Genomic DNA, 27,280 nt, shown 5'->3' with positions numbered 1-27,280 from the left:
TTCCATCCCTGTTTCATAGAAAATATAACCGTGGTCTCTTTGGCAATAAACTTTAATAAGGGTTCCCATTTTCTGCATTTATCGTCCACATTCTGCTTTGGTGTTTGACTTCTGCAAGCCAGTCCCCGTCCAAGCTTCGCTGTGAATGTGTTTGGCGTCAAAACTGACCACGACCATATGTTTTAAATACGATGGTTAAACTAGACTTTTGTTTACAGAATGTGCTAGTTTCACCGGTTCTGTTGCTTTGTGACCCAGATCTCATTAATCACTTTGACATATATAATATTACAGACTGACAGCTGAAATATGCATATATAACCAAAGAGATTAAAAGGACAATCTTGTTTCTGTGTTAGCACATTTTTTTCCCCTTTTGTAATTGATTATGTTTCAGCACATATTCTGTCCATTGGATAATCCCACTTTGGCACAGCTCCTCGTATCCCAGGCATTCTGTTTCAACATTGTTGCCAGCACATCCCAACCAACAAATGGGAATCTTCAAAGTCTCTGACCTAAATTTGAGTGAATATGAGTTGGATGCATATTTTTACTCTGGGAGATGAAAGAATATATTTCCAAATAATTGTAGGGGAGCTTGATTTGTTGGTCAGTATGGGAAAATATACTCACAAACCATAAATGTTGGCAGCTGCATGCAAGACTTGCTTAGCTCAGCACCCCAGTTCTCATTCTGCTGCTCAGTTTCTGAAAGTGTCAGGGATATTTGCCTCCCTGGAAGCGTAATGGCAATCTGGCAGCCCAGTGATTTAGTCACTGAGAGTCGCCACATCTTTTCATTTACCAGCCACTATTTACATGTGATGAAACCTGCTATTTTGAAGGGGGGCACAATAACTGAACTTTTCTTTTATCGCTTCATTTACAGTTTGTTTTCCCCCCCTACATTTTTGGTCTCCCCCTTTCTGTGGCATCATATTGAATCATTTTAGCAGCTTTATAAATTAATCCTCAGCAGTGGGGTTGTATTCCTCTGGGATTAGTTGTGTTGCAGAGCTGCTCTATTTCTGATGGAGAATTCCTAAACCAGGCTACTATAATGAAGTTATGAGTTTAATTATGTATTCATGTATAACTTTTTTTGTTTACTGAATAAGTCTGAGTCCCTGTTTGTGGCTGAAAAATAGCTTTGTGTGTGTGTTTCTTGTTTAGGTGGCGAACCTGGCATGTTCCATTTCCAACAATGAGGAGGGAGTGAAGCTGGTCCGAATGGCAGCATCTCAACTGGAAGCTCTATGCCCCCAGGTACTTAGCGGTTTGCCTTCTACTTCCACCCAGCTCACTGATGAGGAACATCTTCTGAGCTCCTACCACTGTCCTCACACAGTGAACATTTATATATTCATGCATGTTGTTTTTTTTTTCCTGCACCTAATGGATCAATAAAATCAACTCTTCAATTTTCATTATTGCTCAGGCCTGTGAACAGAACAATGGAGAACAATGTTGCTCAAACACATGTATTAGTGGTGGAATCAACTGAATATTTAATCAAATTAAGGGCTTTATAAATAATCAGTTGGATTCTAAATGTGTCTCGGTGTTTGATGCAAGCTATTTCAGTTCAAACGGATTTTAGTAGACAAATGAGTCAATGAATGGACATGTGTTCACACTACAAAATCATGTTTGTTTATGCCTTGTATTTATTTATTTATTTCTTCATTTATTTATTTTTAATGACGACTGTTGCATGTTTAATTATAACAGTAGGTCTAAACTTGACGTTAGCTTGGGCACCCAGGCTTACTGCTACTCGTTTAGCATTGAGGTGGTTCAAAAGACTTGAATTATATTCTTTGACAAGAAACTTATTTGTTTCTCGTTGTGTACACAGTCATAGTCTCACACTTTCCCCCATCTAAAATAAAAAAAAAAAACCTGAAACTCTCTATTTACCTGGCCGAGCAACGCCTGATTCTCTGCATTTAACACTGGGGTTGCTTGTTTGATACATCTGCACCAGTATGTTGGCTACTTGGAAGGAAACGTCCTCAGATGCACTAAGAAATGGTATATGTATAAGTAAAGTGTTATTAAATGTGTTAACAGGTGTTATTTTTCGCTGTGATTAGATAATCAAAATCAACTTGTTAAAGCCTCGGTATTTAAAGAAATCGCCCCATTTTGAACATGCAATGAAATCGAAAAGTTTAATTTGTACTTATGCACTTACTAGAGCCGGTTTTGCTTGCGATTCTTTTGATCTTTGAACCACCTTTTCACACATGTTGCCACACCAACTATCAGGCCCTCATCTGTACTTCAGGGCTACGCCAGCTCTTTCCACCATGCTGCTGCTACTGCGGCTCCTTTTAATCTCATCTAATGACTCCCATTCATCCTGAGCTTTGATACTCACAGCTGTTCCTTCCTCCCAAAAACAAGCAGCTCTTAGTTTTGTTCCATTCACTTCTTCAAAACACACCGTGTCTATAATCACTCCAAGGAGAGGGGTTTACTTCCTGATGCAATTTTAACATTAACGGGGGGGGGGGGTGGAGTGCTTCATGCAATCAACCTATGCTAATGTTGTGGCTGAAGGCTGAGTTGTAATTGAGCTTTAATGGTTGTGATTGCAGGTGATTAATGCAGCGTTGGCCCTTGCTGCCAAGCCCAATAGTAAGGTGGCCCAGGACAATATGGATCTGTTCAAGGAGCAGTGGGAGAAGCAAGTCCGAGTTCTCACTGATGCTGTTGATGACATAACATCAATTGACGACTTCCTTTGTGTGTCTGGTAAGTGTTGCCCGTCATTCATATAAGAACAAGTTTAGGGTTTTATACCTTTGTTCAGTTTCAAAATGTAAAAGTTGACGTTTGTCAATAACTCGTAAAGAATTTAATGCTAATCTTTAGAGGAAGTAAAGCATTTAAGGATCGGTGGTTTGAGTACTTTCTTCGAAGCCATATGTCCCCTGCCTGATTGGGCTCCACAGATTAAAACCGAGAGGAATCAGCAGAACTACATCTGAAATTGACATCCTGTCATGTGTTAAAGCGCACAAATGGTTTGTCAGGCATACCCTTAAAGAGTTCTCATTAAGCATTAAGCAGAGTGACTTCTCTCACCTCCAGCCAAGGACAGACTGTAATTTACACAGTGGACATTTGCATTTTACAGGCGCCCCATTAATAAGCAGTCTGAGAATTTGTCTTCGGCCCTCCCCACTCTCTACTCCAGCTTCCTAGTGGCCTATTTAATTTTAGGAGTGTGCAAACACAGATTGAAGGCTGAGAAATTCCTGGCTGTGTTAGTACTTTAATAAACATGCTTTTTTTTCTTTTGATTAAAGCATTTTGAGAATTTTAAAGAAACATCTTCAGTTAAAAAAAAAAAAAAAGTGTCCCTCTACTGCCGAGCTGCTCGCATGATTTCAATCACGTGTGACTAATAACGTGTACTCAGCTAATTGCACATCACTTCATGTGTTCAGAGAACCACATCCTGGAGGATGTAAATAAGTGTGTCATCGCGCTGCAAGAGAAAGATGTTGACGGTCTGGACCGCACCGCCGGGGCGATTCGAGGCCGTGCTGCCAGAGTTGTGCATGTGGTCACATCTGAAATGGACAATTATGAACCTGGAGTCTACACAGAGAAGGTCCTGGAGGCCACCAAGCTCCTCACTAATACAGGTATGTGCTGGACGAAAGAGTTATCCAACATGCTGCTAATAAACTTGACAACTGGTATTGAAACTTAAAATATTAAGAAGTTCGACTTGCATACTTTAATTACTATTATAACAATTATTGCATTTCGTTATTTATTCAGAAGAATCTGGGCTTCTATTTATCCATGTAAACATTGGTTTGAGGTATTATTCCCCATAAAAGGTAAAAACCCTGCTGCTGCTCCATGTTGTTTTCCAGTGAGGCGTTAAAAGGTTTCACCATCAGTGTTACTCAGGCTGACAAGATGTACGCATCTAATTGTTTTGGAACTTTTTTTTTTCATTAGTAATTTTGGTCGATTACGCATTGTGAATCAGCATGTATTCCATTTATTTTAACACCTTTTTCTTTGAGAGTGCAGTATTATGATCATTTCTTGCCTACATTGTCCACTGAAATATGCCTTTTCTGTTTGTCAAAAGGCGGCCCTTTACACCTACACTCATGTCACTTGAAGTTTCATTCTATAAAGCCAGCACTAGTATCAAATGCAATTTTCATTCAGTGGAAGCCAGGGGAGATTCGGGTCTCTATTCAGTATGCTGCATTATGCAATCTCACATCACTTGTCTGCACAGGGATCATTGTTCAGTTGACGGATATAAATAAACATTGTAATCATGGTTTTATCACATTTAAATGACTTGTTCTGTCCAAGTATACCATTAGCCAGCAAAGATAATGTATGAGCTGTGCTCGCTTACATCACTGGCAGGCTAATATGTCAAAATAATTTGTCTATTGTCAGATTTTTAAATGTCTCTGGGCTCGACTGTCCACACATTACATACCAGTGTTAAAGCATCGTGTCAATAGAGGCCGACAGTTTGGCAACTTTTGGAGAGCAACATTGTGTATTATTGTAGATGAAGCCATTTAAAAAAACAAAAGAAAAATGTTTTCAGTGCTTGTTTTTAATTCTTATTTTATATAAAATGTATTTGGAAGAATTGCATTTTTAAGTAAATGCATGTCTGTTTTACGTCTTCAAATAACGACTCCATTTCACAACACTCCAGCCTCTTGCTGCTCGAAGCAAAAAATATTGATCAATGTAAATCCAAAAGTTCTCTCCAACAGTTTTACAAGTTCAATGTTTTATTAATGTATACGGTGTTTGTTTATAACACTGCTGCACATTAGAAAATACATGTTATGTTGCAGACATAAATGGTAAATGGACTTCACTTGTATATCGCTTCAACTCCATGAGCTGTCCCAAAACGCTTTACGCCGTTAACCACATTCACACACTAATGGAGGCTGAGGCCATGCAAGGCGCCGTCACTCCAATGAAAGCACTTTGGGGTTCAGTGTCTTGCTCAAGGCTTGTGGAGATGGGACTCGAACCTGCAACATTCTGATTGGGAGACGACCACTCTACCAACCGAGCCATGCCGCGCCATAATACTAAAAAATACAATTTCATAGCTTCTTAAGTTTTTACTTACAAATTGAACAGATAGATTTATTATTTAGGTCGAGCAAAGTAATCGCTGTGACTTTAAAAATCCCACTATGTGCAGATTCACCCAATTATTTTTACCGTCGTTTTCATCCAGACGCCTGCAGGTTATAAACAGTTGGTAAGCAGAAAACGAAATCCCCCATTTTTCTTTTTCTTTCTTTCTTAATACTGCCTCTTCCTCGCTTATTTGCATCCTGGCGTCCATTCTGCTCCCATGAATTGTCGGCCCAGTTCTAAATACTGAATTTAGAGGCGCTTAACAAGCTTTCATTGCACTTATCACAATGTCAAAAGGCCAAAATACAAGCCTTCTGGGTCAACTGTTTGAAACCCTCTATTCGATATCGCTGTACTACAAAGTAAGAGATTAGTTTCCTTCAACATTTTTTTCCCATGCTTTTTTTTTTAAAGGCCGTTAATGGAGCAATTCAATATGTGGAATTTAATTGTTCTTTCAGAAACCAATATTATCTTTTCCTCAACTAATCACAGGTCAGCCCTATGAATATTTTTAAGGAGATTATTGATAAATTTTTTTTTTTTTTTTTTTAAATCACAAATATAATGACTTGGACAGGCCTGACTCACTTTTGATAACATCAACCTTAAAAAAAAAAAAAAAAAAAAGGTGTTGATTGTTGGCGATGCTGCACAGTGTCTACACAGCAAGTAGTTCTATCTTTTACAAATATTGATGGAGTCTAACAATGTTCACATCACACTTCCTTGAGTTCTGGTTGTTTTCGCTCTACCCTTTCGGTGTGTGTGGGGGTGACGTGACTTCTCATTGACTTTTATTTCTTTCCCCTCTTCTTCCCCTTCCCCCTGATCTCTCCTTCCTTCAGTCATGCCACGGTTCACAGAGCAAGTGGAGTCTGCAGTGGAGGCCTTGAGTTCAAACCCCACACAGCCTGTGGATGAGAATGAGTTCATTGATGCCTCCCGTCTGGTGTATGATGGCATTCGGGACATTCGTAAGGCTGTCCTCATGATCAGGGTAAATTCCTTATATAAATATAAATGTATTTTTTTTTGTTTGTTTTTTACTACTTAATGTTCTTGCTTCGACATTTATTTCTTATATATCTTGAAATTCACCACAATAATAATGACTTTCTTTGTCTCTTGTGAAATTTCAGTTAACCGACTGAAAAGCCAGACAAATTCCAGATCTAATACTATTCGCTGTAAACTCCCATTATTGCGTGCACTCTCAAATGTACATTGTTTTTATAGTTTACAGCATCGTGAGAGTAGTCGCTGTACTGTAATGTATTCTCAGAAATCTCTACACCAGATGCTGTTTTTAATGGTATGTGAGAAACTGGCTACATACTGTTAAGGGAAGACTGTGATTAACTTGTCTCAGGCAACATTCGACCTAATTGACCAGACTTGCAATCTAGTGTAACAGCCTTAGTTGTCTGTGGGTTAATGGCGTTTGCTTGAGCAGAACCATAACGAAGACAGATGGTAGTAGGCTACCATCGAAGCGTTACCTAATTGACTGACAATGAGCTGAAATCAAAACCCATCACAGCTGTAAAGGCAAAGAAATGGATAGTTCCTAAATATTTGTAGTATTACTCGCTTTGTATTGCTAGATTTCTCCTACAAGTAGTAAGTTGATTTGTTTATATTACCTCACTTATGCAATAGTATCCAATTATGCATTTACATCATTGAGTTGCAATGTGCCAGTTGGTTGTATTATGCCATCTTCTATTATTTTCAACACTTTAATCTTTTGAATTGGAATCATTAGTCTTGACAGCACATTTTGTTTTGACAGTGGTGCTCCAAAAGTGTTCCTTGGCTCTCATTAATAATGCCGCTCTGACATAGACAAAAACCAAATGAAAGATGGTCCATTATGTTATATTAGCATTATAATAAGCAGCTGATTTAAGAAGGTTTTAATTAGCATTCTTTAGTTGGACTGCAAGCCTGAGAACTACATTCAATTTCCAGCTGCCCCAGCTCCACTCTTGTTATCCAGATTGATTAAGCTGTTAACACTGGGCCTATGGGTTTGGCTGAGCACTACCTGGCAGATGAGTGTGTGTGAGTAGATGTGCACGTGTGTTAAAACCAACACAGGATTTGCAAAGTGGTTGCTTTATCTGTCATAGTGATTCTGTCATTAACTACTGGCTGCAGAGAGCGGAGAGATTTAACTCAAATTACATCTCTTATCTTAAAAAAAAAAGAATTGGGTTCCCATGGGTTTACCGGGATTTCTTTCTCAGTTGTGAATACTATTCATCTCGGGTTTTGTGGTGATTATTCAGCAGGGAATGGCTTAGCGCTTCAGCCTTGTCGTTATGGTATTTTCTGCATCAATTTGCCGCAGTCTCATTAAGCTTCCTGTTAAAAGCTGTTGTTCATAATGAGATTACAAGTGTATCAAAAACATTGCCGTTGCAATCGAAAAAAGCCATTTTCTTGTTGAACTGTCCGTCCAGGGAACAGTTTGTATGTGAAACCAAGCAGTTTGTACTCTTAAGTGCAAAGAAAAACCAAATACTTGAAAAACAGTTGAGTTGAGATGGCTTTAAAACAACTTGTCTTGAGGGCATGTCCACTCTCATGCTCAAGCACACAATCCAGTTTTTTTTGTTTTTTTTCTTTTCCCCTTTCTTTTCCATAAAGCCTTACATGCAAGCACAACACAGTGGCTGAGTCTTAAATCAGAGCAGACAGGTGTGTGTGGTCGGGGCTCCCTAAGATAGACACATCTTTAACCTCTATAAGTGGTGCATGGTCTCTGTTGGACATCCCTTGGATATTTGACAGGTGGACAGAGCCCTCTGCCCACCTACAGCGACATCAGAGAATATGCCCCCCAGACATGAAACTGTCTCAAAGTCAGGGAGCCGCTGACAGTTAGATACAGGGGCAGCTGTCGTTACCTATGATTTGTGCAGTGCAACATAGCCCCAAGGTGATTTTGCTATCTCTATCCTGAGAGAGAAAAAAAAAAATCTGGTCGCCTCACAAAGGCTTTTAGCAGAATGTGAAAAATAACGGTGAGGGGTTTTGCTGTTGACGTTGCCTATCCATATTTACGACCACTGATATAAATGCTTGATAGGACTAGCCCCGTGAGATACTGTCTTTTAGGCGCTCCCCTTGTCTTCTCTTAATTATTGCACTTCACAGGCCATCTGCTCAATTATTCCCGGTAGAGGTGACTCGGGTCGCTTCCCTTTCGCTGGAGATGTCAGGCTTTATTAAATTAAATATTGATTGGTATTTTTTATTTTTTTTTCCACCACAGTATAGAACACAAAATAAAATTTTCATTTACTCTGACAGCAGTGAATTTGATGCACCTTGCTATTGTTGTCACTTCCCTGGTAGTATCCCCATTGGGCGCTCGTTTCTGAGCCTCCCACATTCGCAGGTTATCTGTTGCACAGGCCACAGCAGGTGATATCTCTGCCCCACTGAACAGCTTTGTCTGGGTTGAAAGAGATGCCTGTGAGTCACTACAGCTTTGTATCTGAAACCATACGCGTAGTCCCTTGAGAACAAGAGCATCTCTACATTCCATAAAACAGTGTAAGGTTGTTCAGAGACCTTCAGCTATTTTTAGATGTGAGGGCTCCAAATCCATCACAGAAGGGAGGTATGAGACAGCTGGATAAGCACAAGTAGGGGCACAGGCGTGATAATGCACCTTTATCTGTCCACATCATCTCCCCTCCGCTTATATCACTACCAAATACATTTTCCTGCCCGTCAGTATTGTATTTTGCCTTGAGCGTGACCTGTTGTGATAGAAATTCTTTTGAATATTAATATGGACGGCGGAAGAAATGTTTCTTATTGCTTGTTCTGTATTCAATGAAATGGAAAGAGGTAAAAGATCAGAGATGAAGCGGAGGTATTCCAGAAGAACACAATTCATGCCTTGAGCCGGCTTTCCACAGATAGCAGCGACAGATGGGCCTCTGAAGCGTTCCACTCCCAATATGTTTCTTACCAGCTCGTACCTTCATATTCTCTCTCAAAATGCACCGGCAGCACATTACGCTTGATTTACAAATTCATTTGGAGTTTAGAGTTTCTGTACCAAGCTGTGAAGGAGCATTTATCTGATGCAGTCCTGGCAGGCAGCATCAAGGCATTTCTCATAGATAGTAAGCAGGCTTGTTATTTAATAGTGCTCACGATGCTGTAGCATGCCAATATTATTTTATGTTCTCCACTTAGTTTTCTTACCTCATTCTGCTTCACCTACAGTTTCTCTTGTTGCCTTTCTCTCATTCATTTTGCTTTGCTCTCTTGTCCCATGGAAGACTCCAGAGGAGCTGGATGACTCTGACTTTGAGACGGAGGACTTCGACGTTCGCAGCAGGACCAGCGTGCAGACGGAGGATGACCAGCTCATCGCTGGTCAAAGTGCCCGTGTAAGTTACAAACATTGCTTCTGAGACATGCATCATGTGCGCCACGGCATCATCTCTCGCCTCTAAAGTCTTTGGTTGATAAACGGGGCAAAGTATACCTTGTGAGACTGTTCAAAGCAAAAGTACACACAGGATCCACATTTATCCGTCATATTGCAAATTGTATTCACCTGAGTTCCTCTGAACCAGAGAGCTCTTGAAGATGATTAAATATTGACTGTACACGCTTGTGTTTGGTGTTTCAGCTCTTAAGTTGAGTAAATGTACACTACCGGTCAAACCTTAGGACACACCTTCTCATTCAATGTTGTTGGTTTTTTTTTCCATGACTACGTTGTGTGTTTTCTCTGAAGGCATCAAAACCACATACATGTAGTAAACAGAAAGATTCAGTGGGCCTTCTGTTGTGAATAAATCCTCATTAGTGTCACCATTAAAGCCCCCACACTATCAAACCTCCTCCTCCATGCTCCATGCTTCATGGTGGGAACCATGCATGTAGAAACCATCCGTTCATCTTTTCCATGCCGCACAAACACACGGCGGGTGGAACCTAAGAGCTCAAATTTGGACTCGTCGGACCAAAGCACAGATTTCCACTGGTTTAATGTCCGTTCCTTGTGTTTCTTGACCCAAACAAATCTCTTTTGCTTGTTACTTTTCCTGAGTCGTGGTTTCCTAGCAGCTATTGTTGAGCTGCTTATCTGCTCTGAACAGTTGACGTAGAGATGTATCTGCTACTAGAACTCAGTGTGGCTCTTATCTGAGCTGCTGTTAACTTGCAATTTCTGAGGCTTGTAACTTGGATGAACTTAACCTCGGCAACAGAGGAGACTTGGCCTTCCTTTCCTGGGACAGTCGTCATGTCACCCAGTTTCGTCGTAGTGCTTAATGGTCTTCGCGATTGCACTTTTGGACACATTCAAAAATTTGGGAAGTTTTCTGAACGGCCTGACCCTGCTTAAAATGAACCAGAAGTTTGGAAAAATATGGCTTAATTTAAAATAACTCTTTAAGTGTTCATTACATCCTCCAGGTTTGTTTTTTGAACATTTCAGTTGACGATGCCATCAGGTTTTCAGATGTCTTATCCTTGGCTGAACCAGTAAAGTTTTGTTAGTGTTTTATATGTTGAATTTCGAGGTCTCATGTTCTTGGACTGTTGCTTCAAGTTTCCTTTCTCCTTGAGTCATTACACTGCACGTTACTCTGCTAGAAAGGCCAGGACTGCCATTGTGTGTGCTGTCGTACCTCAAACCACTTAAGTTCATTTTACGCTCAACCTGATTATAACTTTAGAGGCTAACGGCATTAAAGTAATAAGTTAATCTCAAGAATCCCTTATGGGAGAGTGATCCATCAGTACCTTTTAGGCCATTTGTTTTGATCACCAAAGCTTACTGTTTTGTTATGGGTGGTCTTTTCAATCTTAAGTGGCCTTAACAGCTTTATACAAGCTTATGTGAAGAGAGAGGAAGGGAGCTCCATTCATCAGTAATCAAATGACCATTTGTGTGATGATATTCAATCTCCCTTTTGTTGAGCATCTGCCGACTTGGACTTGACACGCTCTTTCACTGAATTTGTGGTTACCTATTTGATAGTTGCCCTTTTAACTGCCCTGCCCAAAATGAGAGACTCTGTGTAAAACGCATTCACACGTGGCGTCAAGCTCTGTTAAACAAACGTCCTTGAATTGATCTGGCTTCTCAGCTGCCAGAAGTGAACGGTCAGATCAAATATTGCTCTGTTGTTCTGATCACTGGTTTAAGCCTGGCTTTAAAAAAGAGAAGTCTGGACATTTCTATCTTGAAGCTGCATTTTCACATTTAAGTTCAAGATAGCTTTTCTGAATTTGTTTTAATATACACGCACTTAAAAATAAATTCCAGCTTTCTTCAATATAAAGAACATTTATCAAAACATAGGCAAAATTATTCAGTGTTTTGAAGCTGTACCAGCACAGATATCTCTGCTGTGATCTTAAACATTGCTTTGTTTCTATCTGCCAAGAAAACTTGTGTGCATGGCCTCAGCAACCGTATGCTAAAGTCCAGTGTGCTAACCCCTCACACTTTCCATAATTCCCCCTCCAGGCTATCATGGCCCAGTTGCCCCAGGAGCAGAAGGCAAAGATTGCAGAGCAGGTGGCTAGTTTCCAGGAAGAGAAGAGCAAGCTGGATGCGGAGGTGTCCAAGTGGGATGACAGCGGAAACGACATCATTGTGTTGGCTAAGCAGATGTGCATGATCATGATGGAGATGACTGACTTCACCAGGTGAGCATGAACTAACAACTTGGCTCTCGGCCAGCATCATCGCGTGCAGGTACATTAGTGCCAAAGTTCTTTTTGTGCTCATCAGTCTCATTTCAAAGACCAACTGGTTTAGAATATTTATTTTGAAGGACAGTTCATGCTGTCAGATTCATTTGTGTATTTGTCATTTGACTGTTAGTCATCCCTTCTACATTCACATGGTCAGCCATGTTTTCTCACATTAATATTCCAGTAGCAGCCCACTTGAAGCAAAATGCCTCAGAGACACAGTGCATGTTTCAGTTAAGCCCTTCAAAATGCAATCTTCACGTCTGCAAAGCAGCACACAGAGTTTCACAGTGCTGTTCGTGCATCAACGACACACATAATTTTCCTTTGAAATCTCTTTCTTTTTTAAATCTTGTAATTTCACTATAAACTTTTTCCTCTTTTTCTGGTACACCAACAGAGATGTGTGTTCTGAATAATCCTCAGTGGACAGAGCTGATGCAGGGTAGTCATTTTCTATCCACAATAAAGTAGGCAGATGGTCAAAACAATCATAAAAAACCTTTAATCATCTGGATGCATCGTAACATCTATTAAACATTTTTGTTGTAAGTACTGTCTCAAAAATATTCTGCTACCTAAAACTGTTTGAAAGTGTAGCTGTTGCAGAACTTTGATTTTAAAACGACTCTTGCAGAAAAGTTGTTTGGCAAATGTCTCCAGCATAAATGGTGCATTTGATTTTCATCAGCATCATACAGGTTTTCCAACTGGATATTCAGTGATCTGCATGTAAACACAGGCTTGCCACCATCACCAGAATGAAAACAAAAGACAGATGTTCTTGTTAGCCTCCCTTTTTAACCACCGTCTGTATGCAAGAGTTCAATGTTTTCTGATTCTGTGTGATCGAAATTCTTCCAGACTGAATCAATACGTGGGAATTGATTGTTTTTTTTCTTAAGTTAAAAAAAAAAATTATAATTTTTATGGATTTGAATTCTTTGCTTGGTGTTGATAGAAAAGGCATGATGAACCCTTTCACAACCATTTACAATAGGAGCTCATCTATCAGGCAATTCACTGTCTACTGAAGCAGGGACCATCGAGAAACCTCTTCCATCTCTTCTATGTGGTGCACGTTTGTGGGAATTCAACTGGGCGTGGTGACACTCTGAGTAGGATCAGACAGTGATTTTTATCTCAAGCCCACACTGTGTGAGCAGAATAGTGTGTTTGTGTGTGTGTGTGTTAGGGGACATTCTGACTTAATACCTTGTGTTTGTGTCTGACTGTATTTGTATGACTTTGCCTTTTATAAATTTCAACTGAATTAATCAGAGGACATTTTGTGCTCAGCTCTGACTCACGTTTATGACGACGACCCAGGCTGCCTCTCTATTTTCAACCTTGAATAGGTTAAAAAACCTTGGCTGAAGGGTCATCATCACCAGAACAATGAAATAAAAGAACTGCAACTTTATGTTCCATTTGATCTATATCCTCCACTTTCTTATTACATTCTGTTAAATAGCATCAAATGATTGAACATATAGTTTGAGCACATCTCTATGATTTATGATATTAGTGTGTTTTCTATGATGGAGTTCATCTCTCACTGAGCCAAAACTAAATTGCAAACTTAATTTATTAGCCAATATGCCCTGACCTCTGTACATTATCTTGATGTGAAATTCATTGAATGCCAAATGATCATATGCTTCCAACTGTTTTAGTGCCTCTTTTTGTTTCCTCATTCACTTTTTGCATTCATTCATTGAATATAGCTGTATAATTAACTATTTTCTGCTTTGCCATGATTTGGTACCAGACAATGCAAAGGGATTATGTCCTCAGATACTGTGTTAAGAGCAGTTGTAGCATCATTGGCAATTGTGTTGACAACTGGCACTTTATGAATTCTATTGAATCTTATCACTTTTCCTATTAGAGTGCAGTCCAATGTCCCAGAGCATCCAAGTAACTCTTGTGAAACACACATGGACATTTGTCAGGGAAAATATATAGGTTCACATTATGCCCTCACTCCTGCATGCAGGGGTAGCACACAGAAGGTCAGGAGCAGGCTAATTCAAATTATTGCCCCCTCAACCTTGAGCTGGCACAAAGCAATGCCAAGGTTAATGCTGTATGAGGTAATTGATCTGGACCTCTCTCCTGACAAATCTGCAGAGAGCATGAGGCATTCTTGTAGACTCCTGCATCACTTACGGCTGCATGGCAGCTCTCATGAATAAAGCATGTGTGGCTCAGAAACATGCAACATATTTGGAAGCCACCTGTCACTGTTCCGTGTTGCAGAGGGCTTTGCTCACACACATCTGGAGGCCGGCAGCTGTCACCAAACATGAAGTGCTCTGCCTGGTCTTCTTGTGTAAACCCAATATGAGAAATTTTACAGGAATGTCCTCTTGCTTGGAGTTATTGTGTGTTTAGTTTCCTCTGTTGCTTCGGTCATTCTCCAACTTATTACTTGTTCAGAAATGCAGAGCTCAAGAAAACCTTTTTGCCCTGAGGATGGACATGAGCACAAGTAGGAAGTTGCTGCTTTATTAATTGAGGCGTGTGTGTGTATATATATATATATATATAACTGATTTACCACTCTGAACGTAAGTAAAATACTTTTTTCCAGAACTGATCATAATACCTACAACGCTGCTTTCAAGGCTTGAATTGTCTTCACAGAAATTCTAGCATGTGCTCTGATGTGTGTCCTCTTCCATGAGTACTCTGGTTTGGTTTACATCAGAGCAGCAGAGGGAGAGCAGGAGAAAGGAAGGGTTTTGCGACGGGAGGGGAGGAAAGAGGAAGTGAGAGAACGGAACACAAAATTCCATCTGTTCTGGGTTGGATGGCTCATTTTTTAGCCTAGAGAGAGCAGCTTTGAATCCAATGTGTGCCTCTTGCCAACTGTGTCCCTGAGTCTCTTGGGGGAGCAGAGAAATGGTGAAAAGCTGACAAGCTTTACAGTGGGTCAGTTCAGGGCTGGACTGACCCATGTTCGGACTGCACTCCGTAAGGTCATGGATAGATGTGTAAGGCTTGGACAATCGGTTACTTCTTGTCTTTTCTTCATCAGTTGTTTCAAACGTGGATTGAAACAGTCATACAAATGAAGATCTGCTCTGTGTGTGTGTGTGTGTGTGTGTGTGTGTGTGTGTGTGTGTGTGTGTGTGTGTGTGTGTGTGTGTGTGTGTGTGTGTGTGTGTGTGTGTGTGTGTGTGTGTGTGTGTGTGTGTGTGTGTGTGTGTGTGTGTGTGTGTGTGTGTGTGTGTGTGTGTGTGTGTGTGTGTGTGTGTGTGTGTGTGTGTGTGTGTGTGTGTGTGTGTGTGTGTGTGTGTGTGTGTGTGTGTGTGTGTGTGTGTGTGTGTGTGTTTTGTTGGGCCCATCTAATATTTTTCTTTAAGCACACATCAAACCAGTTTGCTGCAAATCTTAGCCTTCTAATAAACGCTTCAAATGTGCTTAAAAGGAGTCCAAACAGATTGATGAGAAAAATGGACTAGAGTTTGTGTCCCGATAGAAAGCACGTAGTACTGGTGACTGCTGTACACTGGCCTCTTGAATCTGGGTTTCCCTACAATGCCTGAGAATAAAAGTGCTGCCAAATTCAGTTTTGAGCCCAATATTGATTCATTCTGCCAAAGGGAGGCAAATAACCTTTTTGTTAGAGAGGCGGTGCAGCAAGAGTGTGATGGTAATGCATCAGAAAAGGATTCTAACCACAAACTTAAATGAACCCTCTCCCTTTGCATTTATTGCTTTACAACATGTTTTGAGCTCAGTGCTCTTATTGAGGTGGTGTTTTCATGACCAGGTCCTGGAGAGCCTTGCTTCTGACCGCAAAACACTCCTCCAAAACAAACAGTCGTTTCATGACTGTGATACTGCTCCTGCATATTGAATGAATCAAGAGTAGATCAAAAATGGTGACTGATCTTTTCCACATTCTCTTCTCAGGGGAAAAGGGCCACTGAAAAACACGTCTGATGTCATCAGCGCTGCCAAGAAGATCGCAGAGGCCGGATCAAGAATGGACAAGCTGGGTCGCACCATTGCTGACAATGTAAGTCATAATGAACCTTCCTCTCCCATGGGTTTGATATAGACTATGCCTTTGTGCTACCCATCCCCATGACATAATTAGTCTTGTAGAAATGTAGCACAGTGACATTGTCAAGGCCTGATGATTTAGAAACAAGGGCAGTAACAAATAAAATAATTCTTCAGATGCTTATGAAATCTGCAACCGTACATTTCTATATATGGGGAAGATATGAGTTATGTTATGAGCTATGAGAAAGTAAGCAGTGCAGCATGTAGAACATGCTCCATTCATCATTTTAACTATTAACTACGGTAGTTTTTACAATGTATAGCTGCACAATATACCTTCTAAATGAGACCTTTGTCTGACTGCGGACCGATGCACGTACATACATCACAAACGCTACGCTGCTTTCACAAGAATATATACCAATAAGAGTGGATTCAATTACTGTCGTCTGAGGAGTTTGCTGCTATTTATTAATTCATGAATATTCTGACTGTGGTTCACAAGTTACTCTATGTTGGTGGTGTTTTGGCAAGTTTTTCATTACCCGAATGCCAATTGATTCTGTGCTGGCACTCCATCCTGCAGTACTCGCACTGAGTTAGAAAAAACTTAACTTTTCATTCCGATTGTTCTTTGATACTTCTCCCATTTGCCTTTTCTCGTTATCAACAGCGCTGTGCGGAAGATTTAAAGACTGAAATCGGAGACAAACTTTTCGTTTAGATTATTTCAAGTGCTTAAAAAAGAAAAGAAAAAAGACAACTTTTATTTAAAAATCCACATCCTTTATTTTTGCACGTATGCATTTCATCTCATGCTGTTTAACCGATCAGGAGTAAATCCATGAAGTACACACACAGTGCTGCTCCTAAGGTGTTATCAAAGGTTCTGGCTTGTGTTTTTCATAAAAAAAAAACATTACCCGTCTTTGCCAGCTTCTTTTCATGATCAAACCCATTCATTCTTCCATCTCCCACTCCCCAACTCCCAGTTCCATCATCTCTCCACATCCCCTCCTTACCGCAGAGACTATGGTCCTTGACATCAGGAAACACGCATTCAATTATCCATGGCCTCATATTTCACTTAAATACTTACACTGTACCGCTCTTCAGGGAGACACTGTACATGATTTATCCCCCAACTTATTCATGTGCCATCTCTTAGGCAGAGACTTATGGCATTGGTGTCTGCAGTATGTATACATTTTGTTGTTAAATCATGAAAGACTTAAGTTGTGATGTTTGCTACAAGACCGACTTGTCAGATTGAGGCCTCCTTCTGGAAAGACATGACTTGTCTCTGTGTACCAGCTGTAGCTTTTACTTGCAACCAAGAATACACATTTAAGTAGGAAAGTACCCACAGACATTAGATTTGCCTCAGTCTTTCCTTTAGTCTGGTAGATATAAAGTGACGAGAAGGAGGATGTGCAGGTGGTTTTAAAAACATCGAAACACTTGTAGACTGAGATTAAAGATTATATGTGCAAAGTGAAGTACTTTTACTTTTTACCTTTTCCCACACAGGATGTAATCTCATTGGAAGGGGCTCTGATCTGTTGTATAAGATGGTGTTTTTGTTATCCAATCCTACACCGGAAACTTGTGAAATTAGCTTTCTGCAGAGTCCGCTCCCCTGTAGTCAGACATAATGAGCTTCTGGCCTCCTAGAGCCCTGTACATCTGATATTTTATTCAATGAGAACTTATATTTTTCTGGTATTACATACTGACGTCTATCACAAAGTAACAGTCTTACCTGTACTGACCTAATTGCATTTGAATCATCTGAATAGGGAATAAGCTGCTCTGGAGAGTGACTCTTCTATGCATCACTGCTGCTTTTGAAGATGCTTATTCACTTTAATGAAAACAGTGCTATCCCCCAAAGAAAACAGATGGGCAACCGTGCAGGTGTGTGACTCTGAGTGTGTGTGCGTGTGTGTTGACGGGAGTGTGTGTGTCTGGGTATGAGCGTGTCTGTTGACAGGAGTGCCTCTCCACAGGCACATGTGTATGGATGTTTTAGATTTAGGTGACTATTACCCATGCACGCTTGAAGGTACTAGTGTCTTTATCTCTTTTGTGTACATGCAGTTTGTGTGTTTGTACACATGAGATGAGGATTTGGGGGTTTGAAGCACTCAAAGTATGAATAAATGAAGAGCTTTGGCTGTTGAAACAGAAGCCTTTGCCAAGAGTTAGGACCCCTTAAGCCTGTGAACCCATCCAGCTGTCCCTCTTAGCCTTTCTCTCTCAGCAGAGACCAAAACACTAGCAGACCAGGCGACACTCACCCACAACACATCAGCCCGGGTGCCCAGGGATGGACACGGGGCAGAGGGGTTGGAGAATGATGGAGAGATAGGAAAGGGAGAGAGAAGGGCCAGTGCATTTGTGTGGAGAGAGGCAGATCCCTCCTGAGAAATGAATCCATTAAGAGTGCTTCGCCTTTTAATTAGCGGCATAATTGCCAGGTGGCAGTGTTTTTTTAAAATGTATTTACACAGGCAGTTTATATTTAGGGCCACATCTCTAACAAAGCAGGAGATGCCACAGGCCGAGCCAGAGCAGTGACACGGTATGTTGGGATGGTCTACATTCTTCAGCAGCATTGCTTAAGTGAATCACCACCAGGATGCACACATACTGTTGGAGTCAGAGGAGGTAAGGCATTGCTGGGACTGCTCATTAACCTAGGCATATTAATCACTTGTGCTCTGTGCCTCTGGCCTCTGAGGCCTGTGAGGGTTTGCTCCTCATATAAAATACATTGGCAGATGGTCCCAGACTGCATCTCACCCTACATATTTCAGGGTGGGTTTTGGATGCTGTGTTTACATGCAGGTAGACATGGTTTATTTGTGGACTTCTCGTAATCTGATAAATATCTGTAATAGACTCCTATATAATTTTTAGGAAATGAGTAGTGCAGAGATGAGCTGCAGGATTTAGGTCATTGCTGTACAAAGGTCTGCACTGCAGTTTATTAAGAATTTATGACCTTCTTCTGCAGGGCACCTTATGAGAATTCCATCTGAGTGGGGTGGTAAACAAATAATGCTATGTAATTGAGATTTATAATGCAAATGTGTTAGCCACTATGTAGCCCATAAATTTCTGCGGTTTGCCTCCTCGCCACATAAACACTTGCATGTAGACATACAAACGCGTCCACATAAAACAAGGCTTGCATATTTAGAGAATGGGCATGTGTGTGTGTTTGTTGTGCAAGCTTTATTCTCATGATGTATACTGACATACAGAGTATAGTTTTCCAATTTGCATTCAATCAGTGGAGATTTATGATGATCCGTGGACTCTGTTGCTGGTCACAGTCTAATCCCGGCTCGGGCCCTAGACGCTTTACAGCGGACAGGCTTGTAAATTACCTACTGCAGCAGAGAAGTAAAATTACCCAGGGAGCCCACAAATTCTCAGCTCAGCAGTTCAAGGGTCAGCCCCACAGAAAACTACAGTTCAGCTCAACCAAAGTCATGCTAGTTGACTCTTATCAACTCTCAATCGATTGTCTTAAAAGGCATTTAACCTCATTAATTAGTATTTTTAATGATCTTTCTGTTGGTCCTGAAACTCCTCCGAGGTGAGCCTCGGAGTTTATAGTTAAAAAAACTGTTTGTACAGAGGTGAGGACTTGATTCCTGCTGACAGCAAGTCAACAGTAAAAGTAAACACCATGCTGAGACAAAAGAGAGAGAGAACTAGCAAACTGTCCAAACAAGTCATGTTGCAGTTGTACCTCATCTGGAGAAACTTGTCTTTGGGGTACAATTTCAAATGTGCCGTCTAATGCACACAAAGTCTAACATTAGAGCCGGATGCGAGGTTGTCTGTGTACTCGTGTTGTAACGTTGCATTACAGTGTACAGTTTAGGCCAGGGGGCTGTTTTTCACATATGTTAAGACAGCAGTTTACATGAACACCTTTGTTAATGTGGGTAAGTAGGTTAACACCATCCACTTCTAAATGTTCACATATGTGATCCACACAAACCTTTGTGCATATATTTTAGACACATTTTGAAATGCCGGGGAAAGCTGTCACAGTTTTAATATCATTTGTTGTACATTCCGTCTTCCATAGCATTAGAGATCCATTTTGCTTACAAGTACAACGATAAAATGCCTGAGTGACAGGTGGAGCATGAACGTAAAACATTTATAAAGGCAATATAATGGGTTCCCGTGGTTACCTTGACAGGTTTTTTTTCCCCTCCCCTTTTCGCACTTTTTTTTTTTTTTTTTTTTTGGCTTGCTCCCAGCTTGATTTTCTCCTGTCATACCCAAACGCTCCGTCTGCTTCAATGTCATATTAACGGTCCCAAGTGCCCGTGTGATTGAATTGGCCTCATCCAAGGATGGAGCATCTTTTTAGCAGATACTGTGAGCAGATCTGGCTATCATCCTTTGGCATGGACTAAAACGGTGGTGGGTAAAAGGTACTCGGTCGCAGATGTATCTTTAACCTTCAACAAAAGTGAAGTCTGCTTCACACAGATTGTGAGAAATAAGACATTACGGTTTTTCTTGGCTGTACGAACTGTTAATCAGGTTCTGTACACTAATAAGGAGCAACCCATTGGTTTCATTCAGCAATAAGACGCTGTTACATTTCTTACAGCACGAAGCTCGCATTCCTCACTGCATTGGAAAGTCAGTTTGCCGATCAGTGTTTTTCTAATTTCTGTCAATCCAGTCAACACTTTTCCTTTAGCTGCCACAGCCCTGCCTCTTTACCCAAACACTGAACATGAGGTGTTAAGGGTTCAGCGTACTGTACATTGTTTGTCTGTGCAGTTTGTTCACGCCATATATCGTGTATATTTTTTGCATTCTTGCAACTTCTGGCAGTTTTTAAGTGTCATGGTGAATAAACGGCTGTGGATTTGTTGGGCTATATAAATAAAGTTTAATTGAATAAAAGTGGCTGTTCGTCATAAAGGTCGTTTCTCACAAAAAAGCTTAGTTAATTACCCACAACTCTCCACCACTACTTTTGCTTGTATTCTTTTCCCCTTCTTTCTCCGATCCTCACTTCTGCTACACGTTTTACACTTGTGAGCAAAAGTTTGTAAAGTGGCACATTTTGTCCGTTTTCAAGTGAAGTGTGACGGTGAAATAACTTTTTCATGTCTCACTGCTGCGGGGCTTGGATTTACTTATTTTCACTTCAAAAATCAACAGAATAGCATTTTGCCCAGGGGTGGCCGAACCTTTGTATACAGCTGTATATGTCACAGGCTCAAAAGCTGCTTGGAGGAGCTTGCTTGCTGCTCTGAGGTGTCGGATTTCTTTTCTTCCCTTTAAGCTTCTAGAATCCATTCACAAACCCGCAAAGACACGCTCACCTGAATGAAAGTTTTTGTGTTTTACGTCTCTTAACTGTGGCAGGAAAACAAATTGTGCTGTCGGTATGCCATGAAATGAGGAGATTTATAGCTTGGAAACGGCGCTTATCAGTCGTTTGACCATTTTATTTGCTTACTGTACTTGTCGTTGTTAGCCTTTGTCTAAATTTATAAGACTAATAAATATATTTAATAGAATAAGAGATCATCGCAATGCTCTGAATGACATTTAGGTTGTTCCTACATTTTGCGCAGCTGTGAGGAGTACACAAAGATACAGCAACTAGGCATTCCATTAAATACAGTGGGGAAAAAACCCCTCAAAATCATCTTCCTTGGATCTGAGGGCAGCGGTTATGTAAATTCTGTCGTGACGGACAGTGAATGAAAAGCAAACATATGATAAAACACTCCTCAGGTCCAGAGCCTGGTGCCACTTCCCAACAGGTTGCAGACAGTGACACATTAGAATGCTGTCCCGTCTGTAAATATTGGAAATTGCCGTTTCCTGTGGGTGATTCGCCCTCAAAGGTCAGAGCCGTATGGCTCTGCCTCTGTCCCTGCTCCGCATAATGAAATTCGGTGGAACTGCATGGCATTTGCAATGATGCAACCTGACCATCCCAATCATCCTTCCTCTCCTCGATTGTTCCTCGGCACAAAGCACAGTGAGATAGTTTAGTTCAACATCTTGCACTGTCATTCTTAATGCCTCATTTTTCTCCCCCCACCACTGGTGCACTGTGGAATTCTTTTCTCTCTGCTACCAAGCCCCTGTAGGGCAGCAGCTTAATTGTTAGGGAATGCAAATAAAGGAAGAGCTTCTCAGTCACTTCCCAAGTGAAGTCCTCATAAATATGCAGCTTGCTAAAAGTCATGCAAGGCATTCTTACTGAGATTGAATTGGCAAATTGCAACAGTAATCATTGCACTCTGATCTGACTTTACCTTTTGTTTCACCTTTAATTTACTAAGAAAGGTTCTTAAAAGCAACAGATGATACAGCTGCAAGAACAGCTGAACAACAGTTGTTGACATTTCTGCTTGTGCTGCGCACCTCTGAAAGATGGTGACTCACCTTTTCTATTACTTTGCCTGGAAGAGATCTCCAGACTTGCGTGATGAAGTCTCGAGTGCACCTCTTCCTACTTCTGCTCTCTGAATAGTAGCTGACCAAGCAAGGTTACCTGTCCTGGTCCGTAACAGACCACACAGCCTGCAATAAAAGCAAAGAGGCGATTTGAACTGAGTTTGAGAGAAGGTTTTACAGCAGCACTCAGACCAGACACAAAAAGAAGGCAGTGATGTGTTCTAACATTTGAGGTCACCAAGTCTTTTTCACGCTAGAGCAGACTTTGTCTTGTGAAACGGAAATGAATTGTTTAAATACTGAGGTTAGGTTTTCAACTTGACTGCTGAGTTGTGGAATTTGCACAGCCTGCAGATACAATGGCGCACAGATCAGACAGAAACACATGTGATTTATTTGTATTATTATTGACTCATACCTGTAAGTGTTGGACACCCCAAATGCTCCTGGGTGAAATCCGACTTGCCCTTTAATGCACGAGTTTGTGGAAATCCTCAAGTAGCAGAGAGAGTGCAGTCTGTGGAGGTATTTGTGCTAAGCCCTTTGAAACGGCGCTCACATTGAGGCTGCTGCCTGTGTCTAATCACGCACAGGCTTCTATTTGCATTACTAAAACAATCCAAGGTGTTTTTGTCTCCTCCCCTGTGCGACTTATGTATTCACATGTCACAGTCGGAGCAGCCTTGCAGAGTTTCCTGAGTGCTGAGTGAAGCCAGCAGCTGAGCTGAGTATGAGCACAAGTGATGCTTTCACAGTGCCCTGCTCTCAGCCGTCTGAATACTTCCCCAAGCCTTCATTAGCATGGCTGCTGCATTCAGCCTCATCCCAGGTCTTTGCTATTGCATGTGTGCATCTGTGCGCACACACAGACACACACTCATCCTCTCCCTTGCTCCCTGACTTCCCTCCCAACTACAGTCGGATCCTCTTGTCTGCGTTCCTTTTCCCCAGTTGGATTTCTCCCCCTTATTTACTCCTCCGCATTGCCCCCTCCCCCCCAGCTCTCTCTTCATCCTTGTCTTTTACTCCTACTTATTTTTCTCTGGTTCTTTCCCCTCCTTTTTAACCTTCCTCCCTCCCCCACTTTCTCTGCTCTAACAGCCATGCATTAGTCCTCTCCTGTATGATGATCTTCCCCTCCAGCTCTCTTTCCCCTCTTCTCCTCCTGCATACCTTCCTTTTAATAGATTGTCAATCCTTACATCTCATGCCTCTCTATTTAGCCGGTCTTTCTGGTAATCAGAAATGAATAGTGGTGGTGAGAAAGACATTTGAAATGAAATTTTCATGGGGCGCCTACAGAACGATATAGTGCTTTTTGTGACATCATTTAATTCATATATGTAGGTGAATGTTTGCGTTTTTTGTTTCCATGAATCCATTACCCAGATGAGTAGGGTGTATGAATGTGCAGCTGTGCCAGCCGGGCTGCTGGGTAAATGCATGCATGTGTGGCTGTATGTCTGGGAAACGGTCCACCATATCCACTAGAGCTCTCTGTACTCCCACGATGGACACTGATGCACTCAGCAGGATTAGATGCATCAGAAGTCCTCATCTATTTGAAGTGTCCAAAAATCACTGGCATCCCAGTCTCATGTCTCTTTTCCTCCCGTGGTGGAGGAAAACCAAGTAAAGTTTTTTTTCTTGGTCACCCTCTTGTTTCTCATTAATGCACTAATGTAGTAATAAACAATTAAGAGCCCCACTAATTGTCTCTTTGTTGTATCTGGAGATTTTGATAATTTTTTTTCCATAGTGCTGACCTCTCCAGCACAGTCCTGCCGAGATTCCATCAATTAAAAGATTGGCTGCTATTACCTCCCTCTCACCTTTTCCCTGCGCACAGAATCAACAGCTGCCAAAGGACTCCTCCTTCAGACAGCCAAGCACCTGCAAATTCTCCAAGTCTGTATTTAAGCCTGCATTTTCTCTTGATCTCCCTATTCATACGCGCAGCCCTCCTCTCCTTTATGACAGAATTAGCTCGGAAGGTGATGTGAAAGGCTGCCAGCCGCTGATTATTTGTTACAGAGCCAGTCTGCTGATCATTGTTGACACACAATTTGTTCCATAGGTCACTGCAATGATTTGACGTAAAGCCTCAGAGCCCCAACAGAGTGTTTACAGCCTTCATTTGATGAGCAGCTAAGAAGAATGCTGTGGCCTAATTACAATGCTGGCAAGGGGCTTGTTGAGCAAACCAGGAAAGCGGATGGAAATGGTTTTTCCAAGGTACAGCCCGAGTCTAATTATGACGAGATGAAATAATTCAAAAAGATTGGCAATGCTAAATGAGATGCATTTTTGTGGAGCTCTTCACATCGGGCCACTTTCAAGTGGGCTTTATGATAATTTATTGGCTTTCTTGAAGTTGATGGATTTTTCGTGGCTCCAGTATATTATTTCATGTTGCTTGCAGACTTTTGACAATATTGTTCTGCCTTGTTGGGAACAAAACTGAGGCTTTCTCAGCTTAGTATTGAATCTATGATGCCTAAATTGTTTGGCCACACATCGTAAGCCTTTTTTATCCATCACATGCTCTCTGTCACAATTAATTGTATTTACTGAAGCCTGTCTGAATGTTTTTCTGACCCCGGGCAGTTAATTTGCACCTTCATACTCGAGGTCATTGCTTTAACACCTCGGCTGGAGGAGTCTCCCAACTTTCTTTGTTCTAAGACCGCAGATTAGTGACAGACGGAGCGAAGCTTTTGCAAACATTACTTTGTGTGCTCGCTGCGCACTGTTTCAATCAAGCATTTTGTTTCCAGATAGACTTCACACAAGATTATTACCGCTGCCGCTTGATTGACGGCAGTGTTTGCCTCTGAATTGAATTTGCATTCAGCGCGACTTGATCACGCTTAACCTCGTGAAGATGGGTTGGCAATCTAACAGGTGGTGGGCGTGTGTTTGTCATTTTGGCTCCGAGCACGTCTCTCATGTGGGTGTCTACCTTACCTGTCACACTGCTACTAGCTGATCCTGATAGAGTGGGGGATCTCTGCCTCCCGAGGAGTACACACACACATTCAGATTGAGTTGTGCCGGCGAGTGACAAAATTAAATTTTCTGTCCCACCTGCAAGCAGGTACCATTACATTCAGAAACCTGCCCATGATCGTAAACAGATGTGTACATTAGACTCGGAGCAGTATCGGCACGCTGTGTTTGCATCACAGACTTTGCATTTCATGGTATTGCAACTGATGTTACCATTTAATCTTTATACTTGTCATAATTACTGTTAAATACACTCATTTACATTGCTGTGAACCTGGAGCTATCGCGCTATAGGCCAAATAAACTCTTATGTGTCGTGATTTTGACACAAGCAGGAAACAAATGAATATTTGCCCTCGTATTTAAGGGTGCTGCTACTGGGATGGAACTTCAAATGTCATGAACTGAACTTTTTTCATCCCATCTGTAGAATTTCGTGCAGCAGTTGAGTTTTCCTTTACTATTGCAATAAGACGTTATCAGTAGGGTAAAACTAACCTGTAAAGAGAAGAGCATTCTTGTATCCAAAACAGGGAATTTTCTGAGCTGTTGTATAAAATCTAGTCCTTGTCAATGTTTTCCCGTCCACTGTGGGATGCGCAAACTGTTAAATAATGTGGCTGGTAAGTCGTTTGCTCATGTATGATGTCCACTCTGTCACTTTAGTTTGCCATAAGGCGGAACGCGGCCCGCACAATGTCAGCTTCCAGAGTGCCGTGACTCCCTGTCCATATCCTCCTGGGACTTGATGGACTTGGGGTTAAATCACCTGCAATAGCAATCCGACCTCATCGTCTGACCATACAAATGTCTGTGTGCTCGCCATTGTTAATGTTTATACCTTATTGTTCTCTGTGCATTTCTGTGTCATCTCAGTATAAAAGCCAACAGCAACCACTAGTGGCCCAACATGAAAACGACGTCACGTTTGTGAATCGTTTTCAAAATGTCGCAGTGTAAACGTGAAACTTTTCTGTAAAAAAAAAAAAAAAACTTGAAACGTTGTCATGCAAACGAGTCCTTAGAGTCACTGGTTCATCTCAACTGCAGTGTTTTCTTGATTGCTTCTTTTGAATTGTAGAAAGTAAAAGATAACATTTCCCACGCACAGTGTGAACTTTTAGTCAAAAACAAGGGTTTGTACTTTGAGATGGAATTTGTAGCATCTGGCCAAACAATCAGCAGAGGGATTGTTCCTTTCGATGCAGTTTATTTCTGCATCTTCAGCAGAAAGGTCATTTGTTTATTCACTTGCTGTGAAAATCTAATTAGAAGCACACTTCAGACCTGTCCTCAGATGGGCAAATCTCTGGAGCATTACGGTTTCCTGGAGCCCAAAACAAAACTTGTTTCGCATCCTGCAGCTTTTTTTTGTTCTTTTTTGATGCAATGGAATGTTGACTGAGTGTATTTCAAACAGAAACTGAGCCGTTTCATTCCTAATGGACACGTGTTGTTTTTTAGTGCCCGGACTCCACCTGTAAGCAGGACCTGCTGGCCTACCTGCAGCGTATCGCCCTGTACTGCCACCAGCTCAACATCTGCAGCAAAGTCAAGGCTGAAGTTCAGAACCTGGGAGGAGAGCTGGTCGTCTCCGGGGTGAGTTGAGCTTCACTTTCAAAACAGCCTCACCAGAGTCTTTATGGTGATCAGGACGAACCTCAACAAAATGTGACATTTCATTTCCAAATTGAAAAATTAAACGAGATCGAGCTTGTAGATTACTTCCTAAAGTTCTACCATCTACTGTCTCACAGATAAATTAAAAATACTTAATGACATCAGTGGTTGGTCGTGATTAATTAATGATTTATTCTCTGAACTGCAATTTGCAGCTTATATTTTGAATCAAATAAACAGAAAAGAGAATTAATGACTT

General features: G+C 41.2%; 1 protein-coding gene across 1 annotated transcript in view; it reads left to right on the top strand.

The window, feature by feature from the left end:
* Positions 1 to 27,280, top strand: part of ctnna1 (catenin (cadherin-associated protein), alpha 1) — a 79,400-nt gene that overhangs the window by 49,990 nt on the left and 2,130 nt on the right. Inside the window, exons 10-17 of the mRNA XM_080465809.1 lie at positions 1,177 to 1,269; positions 2,607 to 2,763; positions 3,462 to 3,662; positions 6,015 to 6,166; positions 9,474 to 9,584; positions 11,681 to 11,862; positions 15,835 to 15,940; positions 26,866 to 27,000. Coding sequence (XP_080321935.1) covers positions 1,177 to 1,269; positions 2,607 to 2,763; positions 3,462 to 3,662; positions 6,015 to 6,166; positions 9,474 to 9,584; positions 11,681 to 11,862; positions 15,835 to 15,940; positions 26,866 to 27,000 — 1,137 coding nt within the window. The remainder of the gene's footprint in view (positions 1 to 1,176; positions 1,270 to 2,606; positions 2,764 to 3,461; positions 3,663 to 6,014; positions 6,167 to 9,473; positions 9,585 to 11,680; positions 11,863 to 15,834; positions 15,941 to 26,865; positions 27,001 to 27,280) is intronic.

Source organism: Lipophrys pholis, assembly GCF_963383615.2.
Source record: "Lipophrys pholis genome assembly, chromosome: 6".
NCBI lineage: Eukaryota > Metazoa > Chordata > Actinopteri > Blenniiformes > Blenniidae > Lipophrys > Lipophrys pholis.
Note: the sequence above shows the minus strand (reverse complement) of the source record. Positions and strands in the feature narration are given on the sequence as shown.